Source organism: Moschus berezovskii, chromosome 23 (genome assembly GCF_049115385.1).
Source record: "Moschus berezovskii isolate FMDL1 chromosome 23, NW_MosBer_1.0, whole genome shotgun sequence".
Lineage (NCBI taxonomy): Eukaryota > Metazoa > Chordata > Mammalia > Artiodactyla > Moschidae > Moschus > Moschus berezovskii.
This window is the reverse complement of record NC_142482.1, coordinates 40,091,689-40,115,906: the sequence shown is the minus strand read 5'-3', so window position 1 is coordinate 40,115,906 and position 24,218 is coordinate 40,091,689. Positions and strand designations below refer to the sequence as shown.

The 24,218-nt window shown below is 44.0% G+C and overlaps 2 protein-coding genes and 1 non-coding gene across 4 annotated transcripts; 2 read left to right on the top strand and 1 right to left on the bottom strand.

The window, feature by feature from the left end:
• Positions 1-11: 11 nt before the first annotated feature.
• Positions 12-15,552, top strand: LOC129543437 (olfactory receptor 2H1). 2 transcript variants are annotated; one of them, XM_088831157.1, is made up of 3 exons: positions 12-467; positions 9,404-9,505; positions 13,606-15,552. In XM_088831157.1, the coding sequence occupies exon 3, from the start codon at positions 13,820-13,822 to the stop codon at positions 14,756-14,758; it is 939 nt and encodes a 312-aa protein (XP_088687283.1). In that variant the 5' UTR covers positions 12-467; positions 9,404-9,505; positions 13,606-13,819; the 3' UTR covers positions 14,759-15,552. The 2 variants fall into 2 exon arrangements, with proteins under 2 accessions (XP_088687283.1, XP_088687282.1); XM_088831156.1 differs by having other exon boundaries at positions 13,535-15,552.
• A 4,856-nt stretch (positions 15,553-20,408) lies between these two features.
• LOC129543932 (U6 spliceosomal RNA) lies at positions 20,409-20,514 on the bottom strand. Its single transcript, XR_008683386.1, has one exon. It is a non-coding gene; the product is annotated as a U6 spliceosomal RNA (small nuclear RNA).
• Positions 20,515-23,137: 2,623 nt separating this feature from the next.
• On the top strand, positions 23,138-24,218 carry LOC129543395 (olfactory receptor 2H1). The gene has a single exon (XM_055406474.2). The coding sequence runs from the start codon at positions 23,280-23,282 to the stop codon at positions 24,216-24,218; it is 939 nt and encodes a 312-aa protein (XP_055262449.2). The 5' UTR covers positions 23,138-23,279.

Sequence of the window (24,218 nt, the reverse complement as noted above, 5' to 3'; positions counted from 1 at the left end):
CTTTTGTTGTCAGACCTCAAGTTACTTTCACTTTTGCTACTGGGGAGTCTGTAAACAAAAATACCTTATGATTAGGCACTTGGCCCCAGAGTCAATCCATTTGTCCTCCCTGTTCCAAACATGGGATGGTCTTTCTCTGTTGAGAATTTTCCCCTGATTAACCACCCACCACTCCCAATCACTGGCTTGATCACTCCCTCACTGGCTTGAAGACCTTTAACACCTGTGATCCTCCCCTTAGCTTTTAAGAGCACCCCCACCCCGCCGCCATTGGTCAGAGAACTTCCTGAGAACAGAGGTGCCTGGGAGAGGACAGTGAGAGTTGCCATGGTTGTTGTGACCAAGAGCAGCCTGCTAACCCTAGCCTAGCAGAATGTGTGAAGCTAACCTGGAGAAAACACATAAATAACCCTGGACTGAGAAGAACCATGAGTTCCAGTTCCAGGGCTGACACTCAATTAACTTGGGTAAGTCTGTTCACCTCCCTGGATGTTGGCTTTCTGGTCTATAAAATGATATGATTGGAGAGAATTCCTAAGTGTCTTCCAGACTCAGAAAATCTTGTTTATTAATGTCCTTTCCAAAGAACTTTAGATTCCTGGGTCTTGAGTTTTCTAACATTCTTCTCGTGCTGTCTGAGAACCTGGAAGCCAAACCCACTACTTGAGAACAATCTGAAGCCCACAATCGAACACTGACTCCCACCTTCCACATGCAAAACAACCACACACCCTTGTTGCACCACAGTGCCTCTACGTCCTCACCTTTACCCCTGGACCCTCACTAGCATGACCTCAGAAATGCCCAAGGAGCTGTTTACCCCTGGATCTTCAGATCTGGACTGGGGTCAAAAAGAGAGGGGACCTTCCTGGTGGTCCAGTGACTAGGACTCCAAGCTCCCAATTCAGGGGACCCAGATTCAACCTGGTCAGGGAAATGTATCCCACATGCCTCCACTAAGGATTCCCATGCCATCCCGCCTGCTGCAGCTATGACCTGGCACAGCCAAGTAAATGAATACTTTTTTAAAAAAAGAGAGAGAATACATAAACTGTGCGTGCTCAGAGGATTTTCTTGATCACTCTGATCTCCTAACATTTCAAGTTAATCCCTGCTCTCTCTGAAAGTCTCAGGACATCTCCATAAAACCCATTTTTTTAAAAATAAAACATGTATTTGAAGTGCTCCAAATAAAGTACTTCAAAGTAAAAAGTCTGTTAAAAAAAAGCCAAGTTAATTTCTTTACTGTGCTTTCAGTGAACCTTTACTGTTCCTTCATTCACTGATAAATTTCACAGGATCCCATTTTATTTCAGGAGTTTCCAGCCTAGAGAACTTGGCTTTGCAGAAATGTCTACACAAGCAATGGGATCCAGGAACTCACTCCAATATTTCAACAAGCTTAACATGAATCATGTTCTTTTAACTGAAGCTCTTAATAGTTAATAAAGCTGGTAAAACTAATTATTATTTAAATATACTTTGTGGGGTAAACAAACTTTTTTATAAACAGAATGAAAATGAAGGGGGAAGAATGCAACCTGATGAGATAGACTGAAAACCCTGCCCTGCTCTTCTCCCTTCAGATATTTCTGCAGGTTCCAAGAGCCTCTCTGTTTAGAAAACATAATTGTGACCTCTGGCTACCCCACAGTAGAGAAGGGCTACCCTGCACCCACTGTCCAATAAGATTTGGGAACTCTGAAACATCATCAGTAGCCAGGCAAAAAACGTCCGATCAGGTTGAAAGTGATAGAAAAAGTGAAACTCCTCTAGCAGGACAAGGATGGGTGTTGAGTCTGGAGAGAGAAAGAAAAAGCTGTACAAAGCAGACTTGAGGAAACAACTTTCAGTTTTCACATTTAATTTGCACCCCTCAATTTCTTAGGTCTCCACATCATTATTGGAAAGAGAAGAGGGAGAATAGATGATTAAAGCTGTTTTAAATTAAATCACTCTTTTTTCATACCCTTTCTGCTTTGCCTTTTTGGCCTGGGAATGTAAATATTGGCACCTATACTACCTTGGTGCCAATGTTTACATTCTCAGGGGGAGGAGGATCCCAGGGCTATTTCCCAGGGGTGATATTTGTCTGCTGATACCCTTCACATCTGTGTCCACAGCCCCACCCTGAGCTGCAGAACTGTAGATCTAGCCACTTCTTTCCATGCATGGGGTCCTGAATTCCTTGTGTATTTTTGAACATGCCAGCCTCTCCACCACCAGATCATTGAACATGGCTTTCCCTTTAACTCTACCCCCAACACCATGGATTTATAAGAATATACAACAGAAGCAGTGTCTCCTCCAGAAAGACCTCCCTGACTCCCTTCCATCCTATTCTGGGTTACATGCCCATTTTCTGTCCTTCTATACTCCTTCAGCAAACTTCCCAGAGCATGTTTCTCTAGAAATAATGTCATCAGTGTACTTGTCCTTCACCCTCAGTAAACAGTGAGACTCTTGAGGGTCATGGCTAAGTCTTAACTCGTATCTTCAACACTTCCCAGGCTGTCTGACACTCCATTCTTACTAAATATTTACCAAATGTATTGAGTAAACCAAATGAATGAATAAGTAAGTGAATAATAATAGAAAAATAACAGTGAGTACCAATTATATTACAGGAACTGCACAAGGTTTTATTAAATGGTACCTCATTAAGTAATTTAGGATTCTGACAAGTAAGTATTAGTACCCTCATGGATAAACAGGATGCTAACTTACCCACAGTCATATTAGTGCTGGCTGGTAAGTAAGGGTTCCACAGGCTTCCCTGGTGGCTCAGCAGTATTCACTTGCCAATGAAGGAGAAATGGGTTCGATCCATGGATCCACAAGATCCCCTGGAGAAGGGAATGGCAACCTACTCCAGTATTCTTGCCTGGGAAATCCCATGGACAGAGGAGCCTGGTGGGCTACAGTCCATGGGGTCGCAAAGAGTTGGACACAATTGAGAGACTGAGCAACAAGAAATAAGGGTTCAAATGCAAACCTCTGTTTCTATAGTCCTCATCTTCTCACGCTGTGCTTCAGTGGAAAGAAGGGTGGGGAGTATATGCCCTTGCATACCTTTTTATTACAGGAAACGTACAAATAGATAAAGGAAAGCAGAGGATGCAAGGAGCCTTTGGATGCATGTGGCAGACCCTGCCTGGGCAGGGGTAAACAGAGCAGTGGCGAGTGCAGGACTCAGAGCCTGGAGGAAGACTGCACCCAGGGAGAGAACTGCTCTCCCAGGACTCTGAGTAATAAAAGACAGCACTGCAAGGCAATTCCACAGAGCAGTAGAAAAACTGCCCGCTGGAGCTGGGGATTTTACTGCCTTGAGTTACTCTAGGGCAAGCCACAGATTTTCCCAGGAAAAACTGGTTCAAGTGATTTCCTCCCCAGATAGGATCCGGATTCCGAGAAACTCAGTCCTTTCAAGGAACGAGAATAACAAATCTGGACTCTGATCTCTCTTTGCCCTCCTCCCTTCTTCTGTGAAATTACCTCCCAGCCTAAGTCCGGGGGAGGGGCTGTACCAAACATCCCGATGTCCCTTGCTGTCTATAGGCTCTTCTTGGGAACTGACTCCTCCTTGCTTTTTACCACAGTGTCCATCTGACTTTTTTGTCTTCTGTGTCACAATACACTTTTTCAGAGGCAAAAAGATCTCTTTTCCTTTGCCCCTCTAACAAATTCAGAAAACTAGCCAAGTTCAAAGATCATGCTGTGGAAACTTTGGCAGGTTTTAAATGTCTTGGACATCCACAGCCTCCCAGCTTGGCCCTAGCTGACCTGGTGGTCTAGGGCACGTCACTGTCCCTACTGGGACTCCCTGGAGCAGAAGCCTCTTTCCCATCTCTTTCAAAACGCTCATGAAACAGTTTGTAAAACTGCCTTGAGATCAGGAATATTGCTTCAGAAATTCCAATCAGAAGGCTTCTCTGGTGGCTCAGTGATGAAGAATCTGCCTGCCAATGCACGAGACACGGGTTCAATCCCTGGTCTGAGAAGATCCCATATGCCACGGATGTGCCATAACTATTGAAGCTGTGCTCTAGAGCCCAGGAACCACAGCTACTGGGCCTATATGCCACAGCTACCAAAGCCTACTGGCCCTATAGCCTGTGTTCTGCAACAAGATAAGCCACTGCAATGAGAAACCTCTGTACTGCAACTAGAAAGAAGTCCCCACTCACAGAAACAAGAGATAAGCCCATGCAGCAAGGAAGACTCAGATAGCCATAAATAAATAAAAAGAAATGCCAACCAAATTCAATCAAAATGCATCTGTGAATTCTTATTTAATAATGACTGTAGGGAAAGTCTGTCTAATCTCAAAGAATGACCATTTGGAAAATATTTGTCAAAATAAAAAATGGACATGCCAAAATAAAACAACCCAAATACCTTTCAGTAATAGGGACATAGATAACTATAGAACAGTCTCAGCAATAAACATAGATGGATGATACCTGCAAGCAACGATATGGATGGACATGCCACATACTGGCTGAGTGAAAGAAAACAAGGCCAAGGAGACTACAGAGAGTATGATACTCTTCATAACTCTTCAAACCAAGCAAAACTACACAGAGAGACAGAGAAAGAGATAAGCTACTTTGAAATTCAGAGTATATTTGTTTTTTAAATAAATGAAGCCCAATCTAAATGCTGAAAGGGGTCACTTGAAAGATTTTCAACAGCGAATAATACATTTAAGAACCCTCTGATCGCTCATCCTGTCACATGCTGTGCTGTGCTCAGTCGTGTCTGACTCTTGGTGACCCCATAGACGATAGCCTGCCATGTTCCTCTGTCCATGGGGATTCTGCAGGCAAGAATACTGGAGTGGGTTGCCATTTCCTTCTCCAGGGGATCTTCTCCACCCAGGGATCCAACCCAGGTCTCCTGCATTGCAGGCAGATTCTTTACCAGCTTAGCTACCAGGGAAGCCCCATCCTGTCATATTTAGAGTTTAAAGTTTAACTTTGGGAGCTTAATGTTTGGTGAAACAATGTATTGAATGTAACTAATGTATGTTGCCTTATTAATTAATTAAGAGAAAACACATATTCAGTCAATTAAAGATAAAATAATGTTATAACCTAAAGCATAAATGTTCTAAAGGGAAATAAATACAAGCAAAACAACAATTAGTATTTAAGACCATGTAGTGTGTCATCAAGCTGTCATAAAAAGGTAAAAACCATAAGTGTTGATTTTGACACTATTAGGCTTTAGAGTTTATATATGTTACATAATCCATTTGTGGTACCAAAGCTATAACTAATTTTTTTTTAATCTATCTATCCTAAACCCAGCAATTTCACTTTAGGAATTTATTCTATCAGTATACTCATATATGTGTGAAATAAGATATGTATCAATACAAGCATATTCATGTGGTATTACTTGTCATCCAAAAAATGGAAACAAGATTTTTCAACAAGGAATTAAATAAATGAAAGTGTGTACAGAGGAATTAACTGAAAGAATCAAGTTATAAAATGTATAATTTTCTGATATTTAAAAAGGAAAAATACATACACACATATGCTGAAATATGCATACTCGCAACATCTCTGAGAGGAAAGAAGCTGTGTTGCCTAAGGAACTGGACTGGGAGGGAGATTTACTGATTATGTGCCTTGTGCTGTTACTGTTTTTAGTTTTGCATCATTGACTAAAAAAATATATTCACCACCTAAAAGTTAAGGGTTGTGTTTTCTTCAGGGGACATGCCAACAGCTTTAAGCTCCAGAGCAATATCTCAAATAACCCTGAGAAAACTGCTGCAAGGTGAAGTGGAAGCTAGGATATATAGGAGTTTTGCAACAAAGGGAAGGTACTAGAAATAAAAGATTGCTGTTAATAAAAGAAAACTAGGTATCTTAAGGAATTCAGTGCTTTTCTACCTATGGGAAGATGTTAGAGTCTGGGCTCATTGAAATCCTTCCTTTGATATGCATCTCAGCTCTCTGGGGCCAGTATCCTGTGTTTTCTCATCCTGAGTTTCCTTGGGGCTCACCTTAGAGAGCAGCTGCAGTCTGATGGCTGCTAGATGGCAGGTATTCTTTGTTTCCTTCCTGAGTTCCCTCAGGGCTCACCCGCTCATCTGTGCTGCAATCACTGATGACTGTGACACTGTTTTCTGGTACAGCTGGCAATATTTCATTTCTCAGCCTCCTGTGTATGTATTACCTATTCAATAGCAAAAGAGAGGAGGGAGCAGAGAAAGGGGTGAAGGAAGGGGTATGTATCTTTTTTATGCTGTCACTGCCTCAAAACAGAACTGGACAAGCTATGCACCATGCACCAATGGGAACCAGTTTCTGTGTCCAATCACTAGCTGCTAAGAAGCTGGCCATGAAAAGCTAGCACTATAGTAGGTCATCTCACATACTAGTAAAGTAATGCTCAAAATTCTCCAAGCCAGGCTTCAGTAATACATGAACCATGAACTTCCAGATGTTTAAGTTGGTTTTAGAAAAGGCAGAGGAACCAGAGATCAAATTGCCAACATCCACTGGATCATCGAAAAAGAGAGTTCCAGAAAAACATCTATTTCTGTTTTATTGACTATGCCAAAGCCTTTGACTGTGTGGATCACAATAAACTATGGAAAATTCTGAAAGAGATGGGAATTCCAGACCACATGACCTGCCTCTTGAGAAACCTATATGCAGGTCAGGAAGCAACAGAACTGGACATGGAACAACAGACTGGTTCCAAATAGGAAAAGGAGTACGTCAAGGCTGTATATTGTCACCCTACTTATTTAACTTATATGCAGAGTACATCATGAGGAACGCTGGGCTGGATGAAGCACAAGCTGGAACCAAGATTGCTGGGAGAAATATCAATAACCTCAGATATGCAGAAAGTGAAGAAGAACTAAAGAGCCTCTTGATGAAAGTGAAAGAGGACAGTGAAAAAGTTGGCTTAAAGCTCAACATTCAGAAAACTAAGATCATGGCATCAGGCCCCATCAATTCATGACAAATTGATGGGGAAACAGTGGAAACAGAGGCTGATTTTATTTTGGGGGGCTCCAAAATCACTGCAGATGGTGATTGCAGCCATAAAATTAAAAGACACTTACCCCCTTGAAGGAAAGTTATGACCAACCTAGACAGCATATTAAAAAGCAGAGACATTACTTTGCCAACCAAGGTCCGTCTAGTCAAGGCTATGGTTTTTCCAGTAGTCAGGGTATAGATGTGAGAGTTGGATTATAAAGAAAGCTGAGTGCTGAAAAATGGATGCTTTTGAACTGTAGTGCTAGAGAAGACTCTTGAGAGTCCCTTGGACTGCGAGGAGATCCAACCAGTCCATCCAAAAGGAGATCAGTCCTGAGTGTTTATTGGAAGGACTGATGTTGAAACTGAAACTCCAATACTTTGGCCACCTGATGCGAACAGCTGACTTATTTGGAAAGACCCTGATGCTGGGAAAGATTGAGGGCAGGAGGAGAGGGGATGACAGAGGATGAGATGGTTGGATGGCATCACTGACTCAGTGGACACAAATTTGGGTAAGCTCTGGGAGTTGGTGATGGATAGGAAGGCCTGGCGTGCTGCAGCCTATGGGGTCACAAAGAGTCGTACACGACTGAGTGACTGAACTGAACTGATAGTAGGTTAATTGTCATGATCCTGTGCCTTCTCTACTCCCAAACATGCAACATCCACTAATATTTTACATAATCCCAAACTTGGAAAGATCAGTAATATATTCTATAATATTATTTGAAATCAAGGGAATTTAAATTTAGCTAAAGTCAGAGGTCAAACCTAATCTTTGGTTAGATTTTTGGTCAAATCTAACCAAATAAACCAAATATATATATTATATATATACAACTCAAGAACTATCACTTGGCCATGATCTTAGTCTGATGGCCATGTGTGAAAATTGACTAAATGGACAAAATACCTGGAGTAGTTAATGCACTAGGAGGTGTGGGATGGCGTGTGGGCCAGTGTCCCACATCCACTTTGCAGCCATTAGGCTGTCCTAGAATAAATTCAGGCTCTACTTCCTACTTTTATGCAAGTTATTTAACCATCCTCAAACTTAGTACTTTCTTCTGTCAGCTGGGGATTTCACTTAGGATTAAGCTCTGTTTCCATTAACAGATACCTAAAAATATTTGGCTTCATCAAGATAGAAGTGGCTTCAAAATTCAGAAGTAGAAGATTCAGAGCCAATGTGATAGTTCTGTTTAAAAAAAAAGCAGCTTAGGACCACTTTCCTTTGAACTGTGCTATTTTTAGGATACGGTCCACATTGTTGTGGTCCAAAATGGTAGCTAGTGCTCCAGCCACTGCATTGTTATTCCAAGAAGAGAGGGCTTCAGTGGTATTTTTCAAAAGGCTCCATGAAATAGCCAGAAGAGATTTCTCATACATCCTATTGCCTAGCATCTTACAACCACATGAAATTGAAAGGGAGGCTGTGAAATAGTCTTTAAATAGGCATGTTGTTGTTCCCCCTGTTATTGTTGTTTGGTTGCTAAGTCATGTCCAACTCTTTTGTGACCCCATGGCCTGTGGCCCACCAGGCTCCTCTGCCCATGGGATTTTCCAGGCAAGAATACTGGAGTAGGTTGCCATTTCCATCTCCAGGGGATTTTCCCAAACCAGAGATCGAACCCGCATCTCCTGCATCTCTTGCACTGGCAGGCAGACTCTTGACCACTGAGCCACGAGGGAAGCCCAGGACACTCGGGAGGTGGTAGTAAAAAGAAAACAATACCCTTGTACTCCCCTGTGACACAGAGGAGCAGAGGGAGACCTTTCTATTTACCAAAGGGAGCATTGTTTCTGGCACATTTACTCTAGATCCTCCTGTCTTTTCTTAACAATGATTAGTGGCAGTCGCTAATTAATTGTGAGTTATGAGGCCCCCAGTCTTGGCAGAATTGAGGAGCTGTTTCTCTCCATGGGATAAGAGCCCTGGGATCTCTCCCTCCATCACCTCACCACTCTTCCCTTTCTACCTCCAGTACCACTAAAAGAGAAGTTAACTTCCTGGATTGAGGAGGAGAACTTGCTATCAAAAAGCTCCACAGTAAAAGGCTGCCTCTGGCCTCACATGTTCAGCAAAGTGATGGTGGGATGTGATTATTACATGACCTCCTCAGCCCCCACCCTGGGTTCAAATCTCAGCAGTGGTGCTTGCTAGCTACACTTTCAGAACAAGTGATTCATCCTCTGTTCGTTTTCATTTCTTTGTCCAAAAAAGAAGATAATAATTGTGCCCATCTCTTGAAATTGTCATAAGGAGCAATATACTGTGTTGTGCTTTGCAAAGTGACTGAGGAAGGAAGCCATAGCAATCATTACCCTTACCTGAAATCTGAGCTTTAATCAATTTCAGGGATATAGTATTTCTCATAATATGCTTTTAGTTTTCAGTGTGAGGATCAAGTGAAGGCTTGAACCAGTCCAAAAGCTCCATATCATGGGGATGCTCTGGCAGCAAGGCAATGAGGAGACTGACTTGATTGTGGGTAAGTCACATATTTATTCTTCTCCTATAGCCCATCCATTACTATATATCATCATTAATATTATGAATGAAACAGTGTCTAGAAATCTGGCCCTGGTGTTTACTAGCTGGATAATCCTGGGTGACTTACTTATCCTTTCTGAGGCTGTTTCTTCTATAAATGGGGGATAGTATCAACAAGTTCTTTCATGGCTTTTGTGAGATACAGATATTGAGAATTTTTTTAACATAGTGCCTGGTGCTTAGGACACACTCAAGAGATTATAACTATGAAAATAATATGAGATTATCACTACTGGATGCTGAATTTGCATCTCATGACCTTGTAGCTCTTAGAAATGACTGACTCTTTGGTGACTGATAAAAGATTAAACATGCACATGAATATTGGAATCAATGGGAACAAGGAAGTAGTGTTTGCCTTTCTTGGGGTAAGAGAAAAGAAGAACCTAGAGAAAGAGGGTGAGGAAAAGACGTGTTACGAAAGACAGACAAAAAGAAGGAACAGAGAGTCACAGGAAGATAGAACCTGAAGATATCCAGAAATAACATACAGAGTAAGGCAACACATTGCCAAGAAAATAAAAGTAGGGAAATTCTACAGCTGATGGATGAATAAAACATGGTGAATAGTTGCTGAGATACAAGCAATAGGACAACTATAAAGTTCAAAAGAAATTTAAAATAAGCAGAATACTGATTACTTCCTAAAGGGCAAAGAGAAGATGTCTCTTTGTGATCATATGTGATCAGAGAGGTACCCAGAGCTATGGTCACATTTGTTCTGCTCTTAAATTGGAGTCGGGGGCAGGTATGCCATGTGTTTATTTTATTATCCTATAAAGCCTATAGACATATTTTATATACTCTTTATTACTCAAATAATAAATTGTTGGGAATTCCCTGGTGGTCCAGTGGTTAACACTCCACATGTTCACTGCATGAATTCAGTGCTTCGTCAAGGAACTAATATTCCACAAGCTGCAAAAAAAAAAAAAAAAGTATTAAAGGGAATAAATCTTATCCTCAAAGGGAAAGTAACAATGGAAGAAGAACTGGAGAAGAAGACAAAAAAGAGTCCTAACTGATAGTATATTAAAAAGCAGAGACATTACTTTGCCAACCAAGGTCCGTCTAGTCAAGGCAATGGTTTTTCCCATGGTCATGTATGGATGTGAGAGTTGGACTGTGAAGAAAGCTGATCGCCGAAGAATTGATGCTTTTGAACTGTGGTGTTGGAGAAGACTCTTGAGAGTCCCTTATACTGCAAGGAGATCCAACCAGTCCATTCTGAAGGAGATCAATCCTGGATGTTCATTGGAGGGACTGATGCTAAAGCTGAAACTGCAATACTTTGGCCACCTCATGCGACGAGTTGACTCACTGGAAAAGACTCTGATGCTGGGAAAGGTTGGGGGCGGGAGGAGAAGGGGACGACGGAGAATGAGATGGCTGGATGGCATCACTGACTCTATGGACATGAGTTTGAGTGAACTCCGGGAGTTGGTGATGGACAGGGAGGCCTGGCGTGCTGTGATTCATGGGGTCGCGGAGAGTCGGACACGACTGAGCGACTGAACTGAACTGAACTGAACTGAACAAAAAGGGAATGAAATGTAGCTTCTAACACAAAATGGCAACTTTGTGATGAAGAGATGCTTTGTTGTTATTTAGTAGCAAAGTCATGTTGACTCTTTTGTGACCCCATGGACTGTAGCCTGCCAGGTTCCTCTGGAATCTTCCAGGCAAGAATACTGGAGTGAGCTGACATTTCCTCCTCCAGGGGATTTTCCCGACCCAGGGATCAAACACACAGCTCCTGCATCCCCTGCACTGGTAGACAGATTCTTTACCACTGAGCCAACATGGAAGCCTATCCCATTCCAAAAGTTTCTGGGACATTTTCTGCCATTAAAATTACCCACATGCTTGCCACCACATCCCCTGAATGGCTTCCTACAATTGTCTCTTCTCAGAAGACCCCCAGTTCTGCCCCTTGACCGCCAGAGTGGTTCCACATCTCGCAACCATCTTTGGGCTCAGTTCAGTCCAGTCACTCAGTCGTGTCCAACTCTTTGCGACCCCACGGTGTGCAGCACATCAAGCTTCCCTGTTTACTCAAACTCAGGTCCATCCACTCAGTGATACCATCCAACCATCTCATCCTCTGTCGTCCTCTTCTCCTCCTGTCTTCAATCTTTCCCAGCATCAGGGTCTTTTCCGATGAGTCAGTTCTTCGCATCAGGTGGCCAAAGTATTGGAGTTTCAGTTTCAGCATCAGTACTTCCAATGAATATTCAGGCCTGATTTCCTTTAGGATTTTTTGTGAGCTCACCTGTGACCCAAACTGTCTTTCACAGCAAAGATCCGGGTCACCTTCTCCAGGATGTTTTCTTGACTTACTTGCCCAGAATCCTCCTTACCGTGCAGATTTCCTTCTCTCACACACCCATCATCTTTGCTTTATTTGCCTTCAATTTCTTGGCAGTCTCGATATTTTCTATGCCTTTCCTCCCTTTTGAACTACTGCACGAGGCCAGCTGTACGCCAGCCTCTGCTTCTCCTGGTGAGACTTGAACCCATCACCTTATACTTGAAGACTTGTTCATTTCAGTACTAAGGAAAGGCTAGGATCAAGGTCACACGTAAATGATAGGCACTGGATCTTTTATGGGGAAATTTGCTATAAAAAATATTATTAGCAAAATTATGAGTATGAGCTATAGTCAGTGTTTTGCCAATGGTAGATTTTCTATATTGAGTAGCTGTACTGTGTTTACAGAAAAGAATTTCCTTTTGATTAGAAACTACATGCTAACATATGAAGGTGTGAAGAAGCATTATGTATGCAACCTACTCACCAATAGCTCTGAATAAATATAACTGTGTATATAAAGAAAAGATAGAATGATTTAAAAGTGGCAAATACTAACAATTTATTGACCAAGAATAAATAAGAATTTTTAGACTTGGAAATTTTCTGCAAGTTTCAGAGTTGGATATAGAAAGTTTTAAAATCTCAAATACTGAGTAGAATTAAGGAAGCATTCAACAAATTCTATGTTCTACTTAAATACCTCAATATCAATGCAGCATATTTTCCTTTTGATATAATCTTATCTGAAAGGGAAAGTATTTTTTAAAATTACATCATCTTCCTTATTTCAAGGTCCAATTAGTATAGATGTTTCTACTTCCAAAGCAAGACAACTGGCAGCCTGTTTGGTCTTATTTTGTGACACGCATGTAATGTTAAGTTGAGCTTCAGTCAGTTCAGTTCAGTTCAGTTGCTCAGTCGTATCCGACTGTTTGCGACCCCATGAATGCTTAGGGCTTTATAAAAAAAATTTATTTATTTATTTGGATGCATGAGGTCTTAGTGTGGCACGTGGGATCTTTAGTTGTGACATGTGGGATCTAATTCCCTGACCAGGGATTGAACCTGGGCCTCCTGCATTAGGAGCTCGAAATCTTAGCCACTGACCACCAGGGAAGTCCTCGGGTTTTTTATTTATAGAAAACATTCTTGTACTTAGTTTAATAAATCACAATTTTTAAAAATATTTATTTGTCTGTGCCAGGTCTGATATGTATGTGGGATCTGGTTCACTGATCAGGGATCGAACCCTGGCCCCCTGTATTGGGAGCTCAGAGTCTTAGCCACTGGACCACCAGGGAAGTCCCAATCACAATTTTTTCATGGGACAGGATAACCTAGTTAATAGCTCTGTGGTGGGGTCACTTCATACAGAGAAGAAATGTCCTTAATTCATACATTTTGCTTTTGGTGACTCTCCTATAAATGAGAGGAAAGTGGATAAAACATGAGTGATCCAGAAAATTTATGATCCAAAGTAGGAAGTACTGCATAGATACTCTCAGGAAGGAAACTCAGTAAAAATGATTCTTTTGGTAATGATTTCTGACATAAGGGAATATCAAAAACTACCACAGTTCTCAGAAGAAAATAGGCGTTCAATAAATGATTGTTGAATTAAGGAAAACTAACTAATTATTCCATATTTCACAGTTTCTTTTGCCTTCACTCAGTAAGTCTGAGATACCAGTGTGGGTCTCCATCTGTCTTCTGCACATTCATAGCTCCCTCACTCTCACTGGACCACAGTTGACCAGGAGGAACAGGGGAAGAGAAGGAGCTGCTGGATGGTGACGTGCTGGGAAAGAGGCTGCGTGAGTGATGACAGAAGAGAACGTCCACCTGGAATGACCTGACAAGCACCAAGAGCGAGTTATTCTAAGACAGGTGGGAACACACGGCTCAGACAGCCCTCATCCCTCTGGACAGGAACAGGCCATGGTCAACCACAGCTCCCTGGGGGACTTCCTCCTTCTGGGCTTCTCTGAACACCCAGGGCTTGAAAGAATCCTCTTCGTGGTTGTCCTGATCTCTTACCTCCTGACCCTGGTAGGCAACACACTCATCATCCTGCTGTCCGTGCTGGACCCCAGGCTCCACTCCCCGATGTACTTTTTCCTCTCCAACCTCTCCTTCCTGGACCTCTGCTTCACCACCAGCTGTGTCCCGCAGATGCTGGTCCACCTCTGGGGCCCAAGAAAGACCATCAGCTTCCTTGGCTGCTCTGTCCAGCTCTTCATCTTCCTGTTCCTGGGGACCACGGAGTGTGTCCTCTTGACCGTGATGGCCTTTGACCGCTACGTGGCTGTCTGCCAGCCCCTCCACTATGCCACCATCATCCACCCCCGCCTGTGCCGGCAGCTGGCGGCCATGGCCTGGGTAATGGGTCTGGTCCAATCAGTAGTCCAAACACCACCAACCCTCCGCCTGCCCTTCTGCCTACATGGGCAGATAGATGACTTTGTATGTGAAGTCCCTTCTCTAATTCAACTGTCCTGTGGAGACACCACCTACAATGAAATCCAGTTAGCTGTGTCCAGTGTCATCTTCCTGGTCATGCCACTTACCCTCATCCTTATCTCTTACGGTGCCGTTGCCCGGGCAGTGCTGCGGATTAACTCTGCCACAGCATGGAGGAAGGCTCTGGGGACCTGCTCCTCCCATCTCATTGTGGTCACCCTCTTCTACAGTTTAGTCATTGCTGTCTACCTCCAGCCCAAAAATCCCTACGCCCAGAAGAGGGTCAAGTTCTTCGGTCTTTTCTATGCAGTGGGCACTCCTTTACTTAATCCCCTCATATACACCCTGAGGAACAAGGAGGTAAAGAGGGCGCTCGGGAGGTTGCTGGGGAAAGACAAGGACTCCAGGGAGAACTAAAGGTGAGCTGCTTGATGTGCTTTCATTGAGAGGATATTCTTTATTTTTTTTTTAACAAGTTTGATCTCTCCAATCTACAGCCTTCCCTATACCTATCCAAGTTGCTATGGTGGGTCACAGTGTGTCTGTGTGTGTGTGTCTGTGTGTGTGTGTGTGTTACAGGAGACATGTATGTTGGATAAAGAGAAACAGAGTTTTAAAAAAAAAAAAGAGTGAAGAGAACTTCAAGGAGCTTTGGTATGAGTGAAAACAAGGAGAGGTTTGGGATCTACATGCAGGCAGGAGCAAGTATCTTTGGATGGCGGGCCTTCCCTGGGACCCCTCTCCATGCACTTTTCCCATACTTTGCAGAGGAAAGAGAACAGCCCCTGAATGCAGGGGACGGGGCCTGGAGAAAGCATGCAGCCTGGAGGACAGGTAGACCAGAACTGTTCTCCCAGGACTGTGAGTGTTCAGGACCCCACCAGCCTGTATTTCAGACAATACTCGCACCCATCAGCTGATGCTACATGGCCTATAGGCTCCTGCAGGATTGCCAGGGTCTCAACATTTGAGCAAAGCAAAGACTAAACCCCTGAGGTCTCCACTCCCAGGCAGAATATATTAATCATGTCTTTCATTTGTTATATCCTGATGCTTTGACATCTAGGGTTTTGTTGACCCTGGAGGGACTTGCCCCAAGACTAGCTCATTCCTGGACCTCCCTAGTGGAACAGTGGATAAGGATTCGCCTGCCAGTGCAGGGGACACAGATTCAACCCCTGGTCCTGGAAGATTCTTCGTGCCTCATAGCAATGGCACCACAACTCCCAAGCCCAGGCTCTAGAGCCCAAGAACCGCAACTAATGAAGCCTGCCCGCTCTAGAGTTCTTGAGCCAAAACTAGTGAACCCCAATGCTGCCGCTTCTGAAACCTGCGTGCCCTAGACCCAGCAAGCCACAATTACTGACCCTGAGTGCTGTAACTACTGAAGCCCATGCACCTAGAGCCTGTGCTCCTCAATAAGAGAAGCCACCATATGTGAAGCCTGTGTACCGAAACTAGAGAGCAGCCCCCGCCACAACTAGAGAAAGCCCTGGCACAACAGTTGCTCAGTAAACAGGTCACCCTGGGAATGGTTTTTCAAATGCAAATCAACCAACTCGGAGCTCAGACCCCAACCACCTCCTTCATCAAGCCCTCACACTCCAGGCCACCATCCACCCGCCTTAATCTCACCAGGGCCAGGTTCCAGACAACGAGAAACAATCCCTTTGTCAGAGTCCACTGAAATTATACAAACTAGCTAGTTCTCAACCTCCTTCTGTCTTGTTCATTCTTTTCTGCCAAAACCACATGAAAGCCTCTTGCCCACAATTCTCTGCTCCTGTCTCTTCCTGTGACCAGCTTTGCTGCTTTCCAATGTGACCCTGCACGGCCACCTCCTCTTGAAATCTATGAGTAATAAACCATCTCTTCAGTGGCCATCATTTTTGAAACTGTTGGCATAACTGAGTTTCATATCTGTATCTATTAATACACTATACTTTAAGACACAGAGTTTTAGAGCTGTGTCAGTTACCCCTCTGGTCAGTTAAAGTAAATCCCCCTCCCCTTACAGATTTCACAAATAGAAATCCTCACCTCCAAACTCACTGAGTGTCATGCTGCTCCTGACTGGCCAGACCCTAGTGACAACAGAGAACCTGCCCACTGGAGTTGGGGATTTACAGCCTGCAGCTGTTACAGGAGGAAACATGGGATCCTTCCAGGAAAGACTAACCCAGGGGATTCCCTACACAGTGAGGGCCAGAGTTCAGGGAAATGCTGCCCTTTCAAGAAAACAAACCTGGGATCCTAGTCATCCCTCTTTGCTCCTCCCTTCCTGTGTCAAATTACCTCATTCCCAGAGACAGAACAGACCCAGACTCCCCAGCTGCCTTCATTCCTGATCAAAAACACTTTTTTTCTCAGGAGTTGTCACACATCCTTGGCTACAAATACAGCATCAGAATGGATTCTCTTGCTCCGTGTCCTAAAAAAGTAAAATTCTCTTCAGAGAATATTCTCTGAAGACAGAATAGTCTCAGCTTATTTATTCTCTGTAGTTTGTGTTGCTTAGTTGCTAAGTCATGCCCGCCTCTTTTGTGACCCCATGGACTGTAGCCCGCCAGGCTCCTCTGTCCATGGGATTTCCCAGGCAAGAATACTAGAGTGGGTTGTCATTTCCTTCTCCAGGGGATCTTCCCTACCCAGGGATTGAACCCACATCTCCTGCATTGGTTCTTTACTACTGAGCCACCTGAGAAGACCCTGTTTATTCTCTAGGAATATAAAAATAAATCAGACAAGGAGTAGAATTAGACTGTGGGAATTCTAACAGGTTAAGGAGATGGAATAAGTAGCGCATAAGCCCATGAACCTCCCTTCTTGCCCCAGGATGATGAAGTGGCCTTGACCAAATCAATCCACCCATCGAGTCCTCCCTGGGGAAGATGCTTCCTTTCCTTCTAGGAGTAAAGTCTCATGAGAGAATGTGAGAAAGTGCTTTGAAAGCACACTATTAACAGAATAGAAAAAGTAATGCTTTAGAAATACAAACCAAACCCAAACCTACTTTGAATTTTTATTTACTGATGGTTAGAGTAGAAATTCAGTGGAGGCAGAGTGCCTAGCTGAGAGGTTCCAGCAAATCTTCTTCTCAAAACTAATTAATAAATTTGGACAAAATAGAAACAACCATTTCAGAACCTCTAGGAGTTAACCAAAGGAGTTAACAAGAAATTAAGAAGATCATCTAGCAAATGAACAAAATGAGGTGTGCAATGTATGAATAATGTGCTGGCAGTATTTTTAAAAAACATATTGGTGTCTTTGTTCTTGTTTGTTTTTAAGGCTTTTATTGAATTTGTTACAATATTGCTTCTGATTGATGTTTTCAACTCACACCCCTTGCACTGGAAGGCAAAGTCTGGACCACCAAGGAGGTCCCTGTGCTGGCAGTATTTTTTAAAAGGAAGGACAGTAGGGAATTCCCTGGTGGACCAGTAGTTAGGACTCTGTGCTTTCACTGCTGAGGGTGTGGGGTCGATCCCTGTTCTGGGAAGTAAGATCCCACAAGCCACACAGCCCAGTCAAAAGTATAAAAATTATAAATTTTTTTTAAAGTAAGGACTGTGCACATTTATATTTATTTTATTTGTAGGTGCATACCAGTTACCAATATATTGACTCAGCTCCAAATTCAGCTTCAATAACTGCTATGTATTATTGGACAGAATTCCTTTCAAGATTTCCCCTTTACAGTGAGGAGGACATTAAGGTTTCTCAGAGGGTTCAGGAGGAACTGCAGGAGAAAGGGCTTCTCTCTCTGGGCCCAGTGGTTGCACTGGTCCAGGGAGGAGGTATGAGGACATTCAGTGGTGCCCTGCCCCAACTGTGTGCCCAGAAGACATGAGCTCTCAGCAGTCTCAGAGCCCTAACCCAGCCTGATGGTCGCCTTCTCACAGCCCTTCCAACGTGGGTGCCCCACACTCCACATCTCCCACCCACTCCCACCTCTCTTACTCCACAGACCAAAGGGCAGTTGTAGAGATTCTACCAACTACCAAGTACATGCATTCCAGTTATATATTCAGGGTCTGCAGTGATGACTACTGGGTAGGTCCATGCACCTAGCAGATCCATTGAGATCTGGACTGGGCCAGGATGCCATTTATTAGAGGACTCCATAGCCCTGCTCTGATGGGGGAAGGGCGTGATAATGATGCAGCTACATCATATGAGGGTTAGACTGAACGCTTAAGTGCTCTTCCAACCCTCAGTTCAGTTCAGTCGCTCAGTCATGTCTGACTCTTTGCGACACCATGAATCACAGCATGCCAGGCCTCCCTGTCTATCACCAACTACCAGAGTTCACGCAAACTCATGTCCATTGAGTCGGTCATGCCATCCAGCCATCTCATTCTCTGCCATCCCCTTCTCCTCCCGCCCCCAATCCCTCCCAGCATCAGACTCTTTTCCAGTGAGTCAACTCTTCACATGAGGTGGCCAAAGTATTAGAGTTTCAGCTTTAGCATCAGTCCTTCCAATGAACACCCAGGATTGATCTCCTTTAGAATGGACCGGTTGGATCTCCTTGCAGTCCAAGGGACTCTCAACAGTCTTCTCCAGCACCACAGTTCAAAAGCATCAATTCTTCGGCGATCAGCTTTCTTCACAGTCCAACTCTCACATCCATACATGACCACGGGAAAAACCATAACCTTGACTAGACGGACCTTTGTTGGCAAAGTAGTGTCTCTGCTTTTTAATATGCTATCTAGGTTGGTCATAACTTTCCTTCCAACCCTAGGGTCTTATAATTCTGTGTCACTACAGTGTGCTTTGAAATGGAAAAGGAAGAAGTAGAGAACTTTAAAAAGCAGGCGAGGACTTCCCTCATAGTTCAGTGGTTAAGAAACCACCTGCCAATGCAAGAGACAGGGGTTTGATCCCTGGTCTTGGAAGATCCCACATGCCCGAGCACCACAGCCAGAGAGTAGCTCCACCTGGCTGCAACCTGAAAAAGCCTGAGCATAGCCACGAAGACCCAGCACACTCAACAATAAAATTAATTAATCAATTTTAAAAAATAAAATAAATGTGGCATCCTGGGACTCCCTTGATGGTCCTGAGGTTGAGAATCCACCTTCCGATGCAGGGGCTGCAGTTCAATCCCTGATCGGGAATTAAGAGCCCACGTGCTATGAAACCCTGGCATCACAACTAGAGAGAACCCTATCCATGGCAACTAAGACCTCAGGCAGAGCCAAAAAAATTAAAATGGGATCCTGAATTGATGAATCAGAGGCTTGAAAGGACTATCTGGAAGCCTAGGGGGGACTCTCTGGAGGTGGAGAAAAGGAGAGATCACTTTGTTCTCCCTATTGACAGAATTGGTGGGTGACCTTTTTACCTCCCACAGGGATGACTATTGCTGGCACATCTCCTCTAGATATTCTCCTGGGGGAATATCTAGCTAATTGCCTGTAAACTGTGAGGCCCCAGGGTCTTAGCAGAGTAATGAGGGCTACCTCTCCATCGGATGGGAATCCTGGGACCCCTCCCTCCATCACCACACCAGTGTCAATCTTTAACCTCCCTTGCCACAAAAACAGGCTAACAGCTCCTGCAGACAGAGAGAGAAGATTGGTGGAAAGGAGCTCCACAGCATAGGTAACTCTGACCTCCACTCCATTGGCCTCGCCTTCCCTCCAGAGATGCTCAGGGCTGTGGTTGGGGCACAGTCTCTGCAACCCACTGCATGAGTGTATGCTAAGTCACTTCAGTCATGTCTGACTGTTTGTGACCCTATGGACTGTAGCCTGCCAGGCTCCTCTGTCCGTGGGATTCTCCAGGCGAGAATACTAGAGTGGGTTGCCATTCCCTCCTCCAGGGTATCTTCCCAACCCCAGAATCGAACCCTCATCTGGTTCTTTACCACTAGTGCCAGCAGGGGAGGCCCTACAACCCTCTGTGCTGTGCTGTGCTGAGTCGCTCAGTCATGTTTGACTTTTTACTGCCCCATGGACGGCAGCCCCCTGCTCTCCTCTATCCGAGGTGATTCTCCAGGCAAGAGTACTGGAGTGGGTTCTACAACCCACTACTTCATTTCAAATATCAGCTTACTAACTACATTGTCTGGGTAAAGTTATTTAAACATTCTTGAGCAGGGGCCATGCTAATCGTCTCTGTATCATTCTAATTTTAGTATATGTGCTGTCCAGAGGGAGCACAGCTATTTAAATATTCTTAGTTTCCATTTTCTCATCTTACTTAGCAACTGAACCACCACCACCAAAAGGAAGATAACACTCAGAACTGTGGTAAGGACAATCAGAGATGTGCTGGCAAAGGTTAAACAACCAGCTTGGCTGTGGGGAGACAGAGTCCTAAATTGAAGCGTTGCCAGTTTCCATTATGTAAATATAGCTGCCATGGCTGATTCAACCTACCAATAGTTTAGTATATGTCTCACAAAATTCCTGAAAATTTAACAATCAGGAGCTAGTATGAGTCAACTGCAACACATCACAGGCTCATATGCTTAGAAAAGTGCCTAGCAGTTAAGTATTAGCAATCTGTATTGTGATCAGACACCTACTGCCCATTCAAGGATGTCCATTCCTCTTTACTTCAGATTTTCCCCTTGATGTCCAAAAGAAGGCTAGGCACCAGTTAAGAGTTTTGTCATCAGTGGCAGCAAAAGAGATTTTTATCTGATTGAGAGTAAGTGAAAAGCTTGTTATCCTCCTTTGAGGCATGAGTTTTCACATTTCACATGTCCTCAACAGCTTCAAACTAAAACAGGGACTAGAATCTTGGCCCAGAAACTAACTGGCTGGTTGACCTTAGCCAAGTTACTTAACCTCTCTGAAACTGTTCCCTTCTTGGTAAATCTGGGATAATAACATCATATTGCAGCGTTACTATGAGAACCAGGTGTTCAAAGAGTTGATTGGCACCAAGCTTGACTCATAGGGAGCATTTAACAAATGTTGTGACTAATAGGAAGAGCAGGTACCGATCACTGGATTATTTAAAACTCCTTTTAGTGGACCCGCCAACCCCTGCCCCGGCTCCTAGCACAAGGCTGGTACTTTTGGGGCGCAAAAACTGAATCAATGTATAAGCTGAAGAATGAATGTATCAGAGGAAAAGGAGAAAGATACTAAATGAAAAAAAAGTCGAAAAGACAGATCAAAGGAGAGAAAAAGGAGAGACTCACTAAGAAAGATCTCACTTAAAGAGACTCAGGAGTAAAGCAGAGGAAAAAAGGGAGTGAAATGGCAAAAGAATGAGATAGTTAGAAATACAAAAAAAATATTAGGATGATAGTTGGTGAATTAATCTTAAGAAATAGTTGGTTATTGATTAGGGATACAAGGGCTTTTATAGTAAAGAAATAAAGGAAGTGATGACTGCTCAAAGGGCCTGCGATTTCTTTTTTGGGGAGATGAAATATTCTGGAGCTGATAGTGCTGGTTGCACAATTTATGAATATACTAAAAACCATTAGATAACCTACACTTTAAAAGAGTGAATTTATGGTATGTAAAATATATCTTCAAAAAAGAAAACAAAGTCACAATTTAAAATTCAAAATGTTAAAAACAAATTCAAAATGGTGGTTACACTTTTAGGAGTGGGCAATTGAGCAGTCAGGGAGGGGCCCCGGGAGCATCTAAGATGCTTGAGACGTTGGTTCAGTCCAGGTTGGCACATTTACTGGGTTGACTTTATTACTCATTAGACTATAGAGATATGCTTTGCTTACACTTTCATTTGAGTATATAACAATCTGAAAGTACTTTAAATTATATCCTATAAAGGAAAAAAGATCTATGGGAGAAAAAGAAAGAACAAACCAAGAGAGATACAAAAGCAGAAGTTTTTGGCAAGAAGGGGAAGCAATAGAGCTTAAACACAGATAGAGATCTTGTGATGAGAGATGTTCAGGCCACCCTAGAGCTGCAGGGCACTTTTGCCACCTGCCCCCATCCCCCAGCAGCCTTCTGAAGATCTTATAAGACCAGAGAACCCTGAGTCCTGTCTCTCAACTGCCAGAGTGGCTGCAGCTTCTACTCCATTCCTGAGCTGACCTTCTATACCCCAGTACTTCCCTATTTACTTTTTTTTAATCCAGTTACCTCCTCTAGGAAGCTTTCCCTGATACACCTACCCAAGTTGGTCCTTCATCTTTCTGACTTTTTCTCTAATTCACTCAGTGTGTTGGTATTCCTGACCTTTATCTTGGAGTCTTTGACAATGTTCCCGAGATCTTCTCCATGATTTTAATGTACACGGGACCACCTCACTTCCTGCCTGTAGGCTTCCTGTGGCAGAGTCTGAGCACGTGGATCAACTCAGCAACCAGGACTGCGGCTTCAGTGACTCAGGCAAGCAAATTTATCTGTCATTAGACACAAGGGGACAACCTGTCTCATAGATAAACATTCCATTTCTCATAAGCTGCCTTGCAAATAAACAACCACAAAATCCATGGAGCATAAATAAGTAGCTCTAAAAATTCATCAGAACAAGGGAGAAATGATCAAATCTACATTTATAATCAGAAAATGTATTCAAAGTATATACCTTGCTATTTCTTCCAACAAATACATAAGGAAAAAGACAACACTTAGAATAGTGCTCTGAAAACAGCAGCACTCCATAAATGCATGTTGGGTGAATTAATTAACCCATGCTTTACACCAGCCCCCTTTAAACTGAACCAGTGAATCTGAGACCAGTGTGAAGCTCCATCTGTCTTCTGCACATTCATAGCTCCCTCTCTCTCACTGGACCACATTTGACCAGGAGGAACAGAGGAAGAGAAGGAGCTGCTGGATGGTGACGTGCTGGGAAAGAGACTGCGTGAGTGATGACAGAAGAGAACATCCACCTGGTATGACCTGACAAGCACCCAGGGCGAGTTATTCTAAGACAGGTGGGAACACACGACTCAGGCAGCCCTCATCCCTCTGGACAGGAACAGGCCATGGTCAACCACAGCTCCCCGGTGGACTTCCTCCTTCTGGGCTTCTCTGAACACCCAGGGCTTGAAAGAATCCTCTTCGTGGTTGTCTTGATCTCTTACCTCCTGACCCTGGTGGGCAACACACTCATCATCCTGCTGTCCATGCTGGACCCCAGGCTCCACTCCCCGATGTACTTTTTCCTCTCCAACCTCTCCTTCCTGGACCTCTGCTTCACCACCAGCTGTGTCCCGCAGATGCTGGTCCACCTCTGGGGCCCAAGAAAGACCATCAGCTTCCTTGGCTGCTCTGTCCAGCTCTTCATCTTCCTGTTCCTGGGGACCACGGAGTGTGTCCTCTTGACCGTGATGGCCTTTGACCGCTACGTGGCTGTCTGCCAGCCCCTCCACTATGCCACCATCATCCACCCCCGCCTGTGCCGGCAGCTGGCAGCCGTGGCCTGGGTCATTGGGCTGGTGGAGTCAGTGGTCCAGACACCACCGACCCTCCGCCTGCCTTTCTGCCACCACCGGCGAGTGGATGACTTTGTGTGTGAGGTCCCAGCTCTAATCCGCCTCTCCTGTGGAGACACCACCTACAATGAGATCCAGATGGCTGTTGCCAGTGTCTTCATCTTGGTTGTGCCTCTCAGCCTCATCCTGGTTTCTTATGGTGCCATTGCCCGGGCAGTGCTGCGGATTAACTCTGCCACAGCATGGAGGAAGGCTCTGGGCACCTGCTCCTCCCATCTCATTGTGGTCACCCTCTTCTACAGCTCAGTCATTGCTGTCTACCTCCAGCCCAAAAATCCCTACGCCCAGAAGAGGGGCAAGTTCTTTGGTCTTTTCTATGCAGTGGGCACTCCTTTACTTAACCCCCTCATATACACCCTGAGGAGCAAGGAGGTAAAGAGGGCGCTCGGGAGGTTGCTGGGGAAGGATGTGGACTCCAGGGAGAGCTGA

What these genes read in the sequence shown, in the direction of transcription:
- LOC129543395 (XM_055406474.2), top strand. Translation starts at nt 23,280, where the DNA reads ATGGTCAACCACAGCTCCCCGGTGGACTTCCTCCTTCTGGGCTTCTCT.
- LOC129543437 (XM_088831157.1), top strand. Translation starts at nt 13,820, where the DNA reads ATGGTCAACCACAGCTCCCTGGGGGACTTCCTCCTTCTGGGCTTCTCT.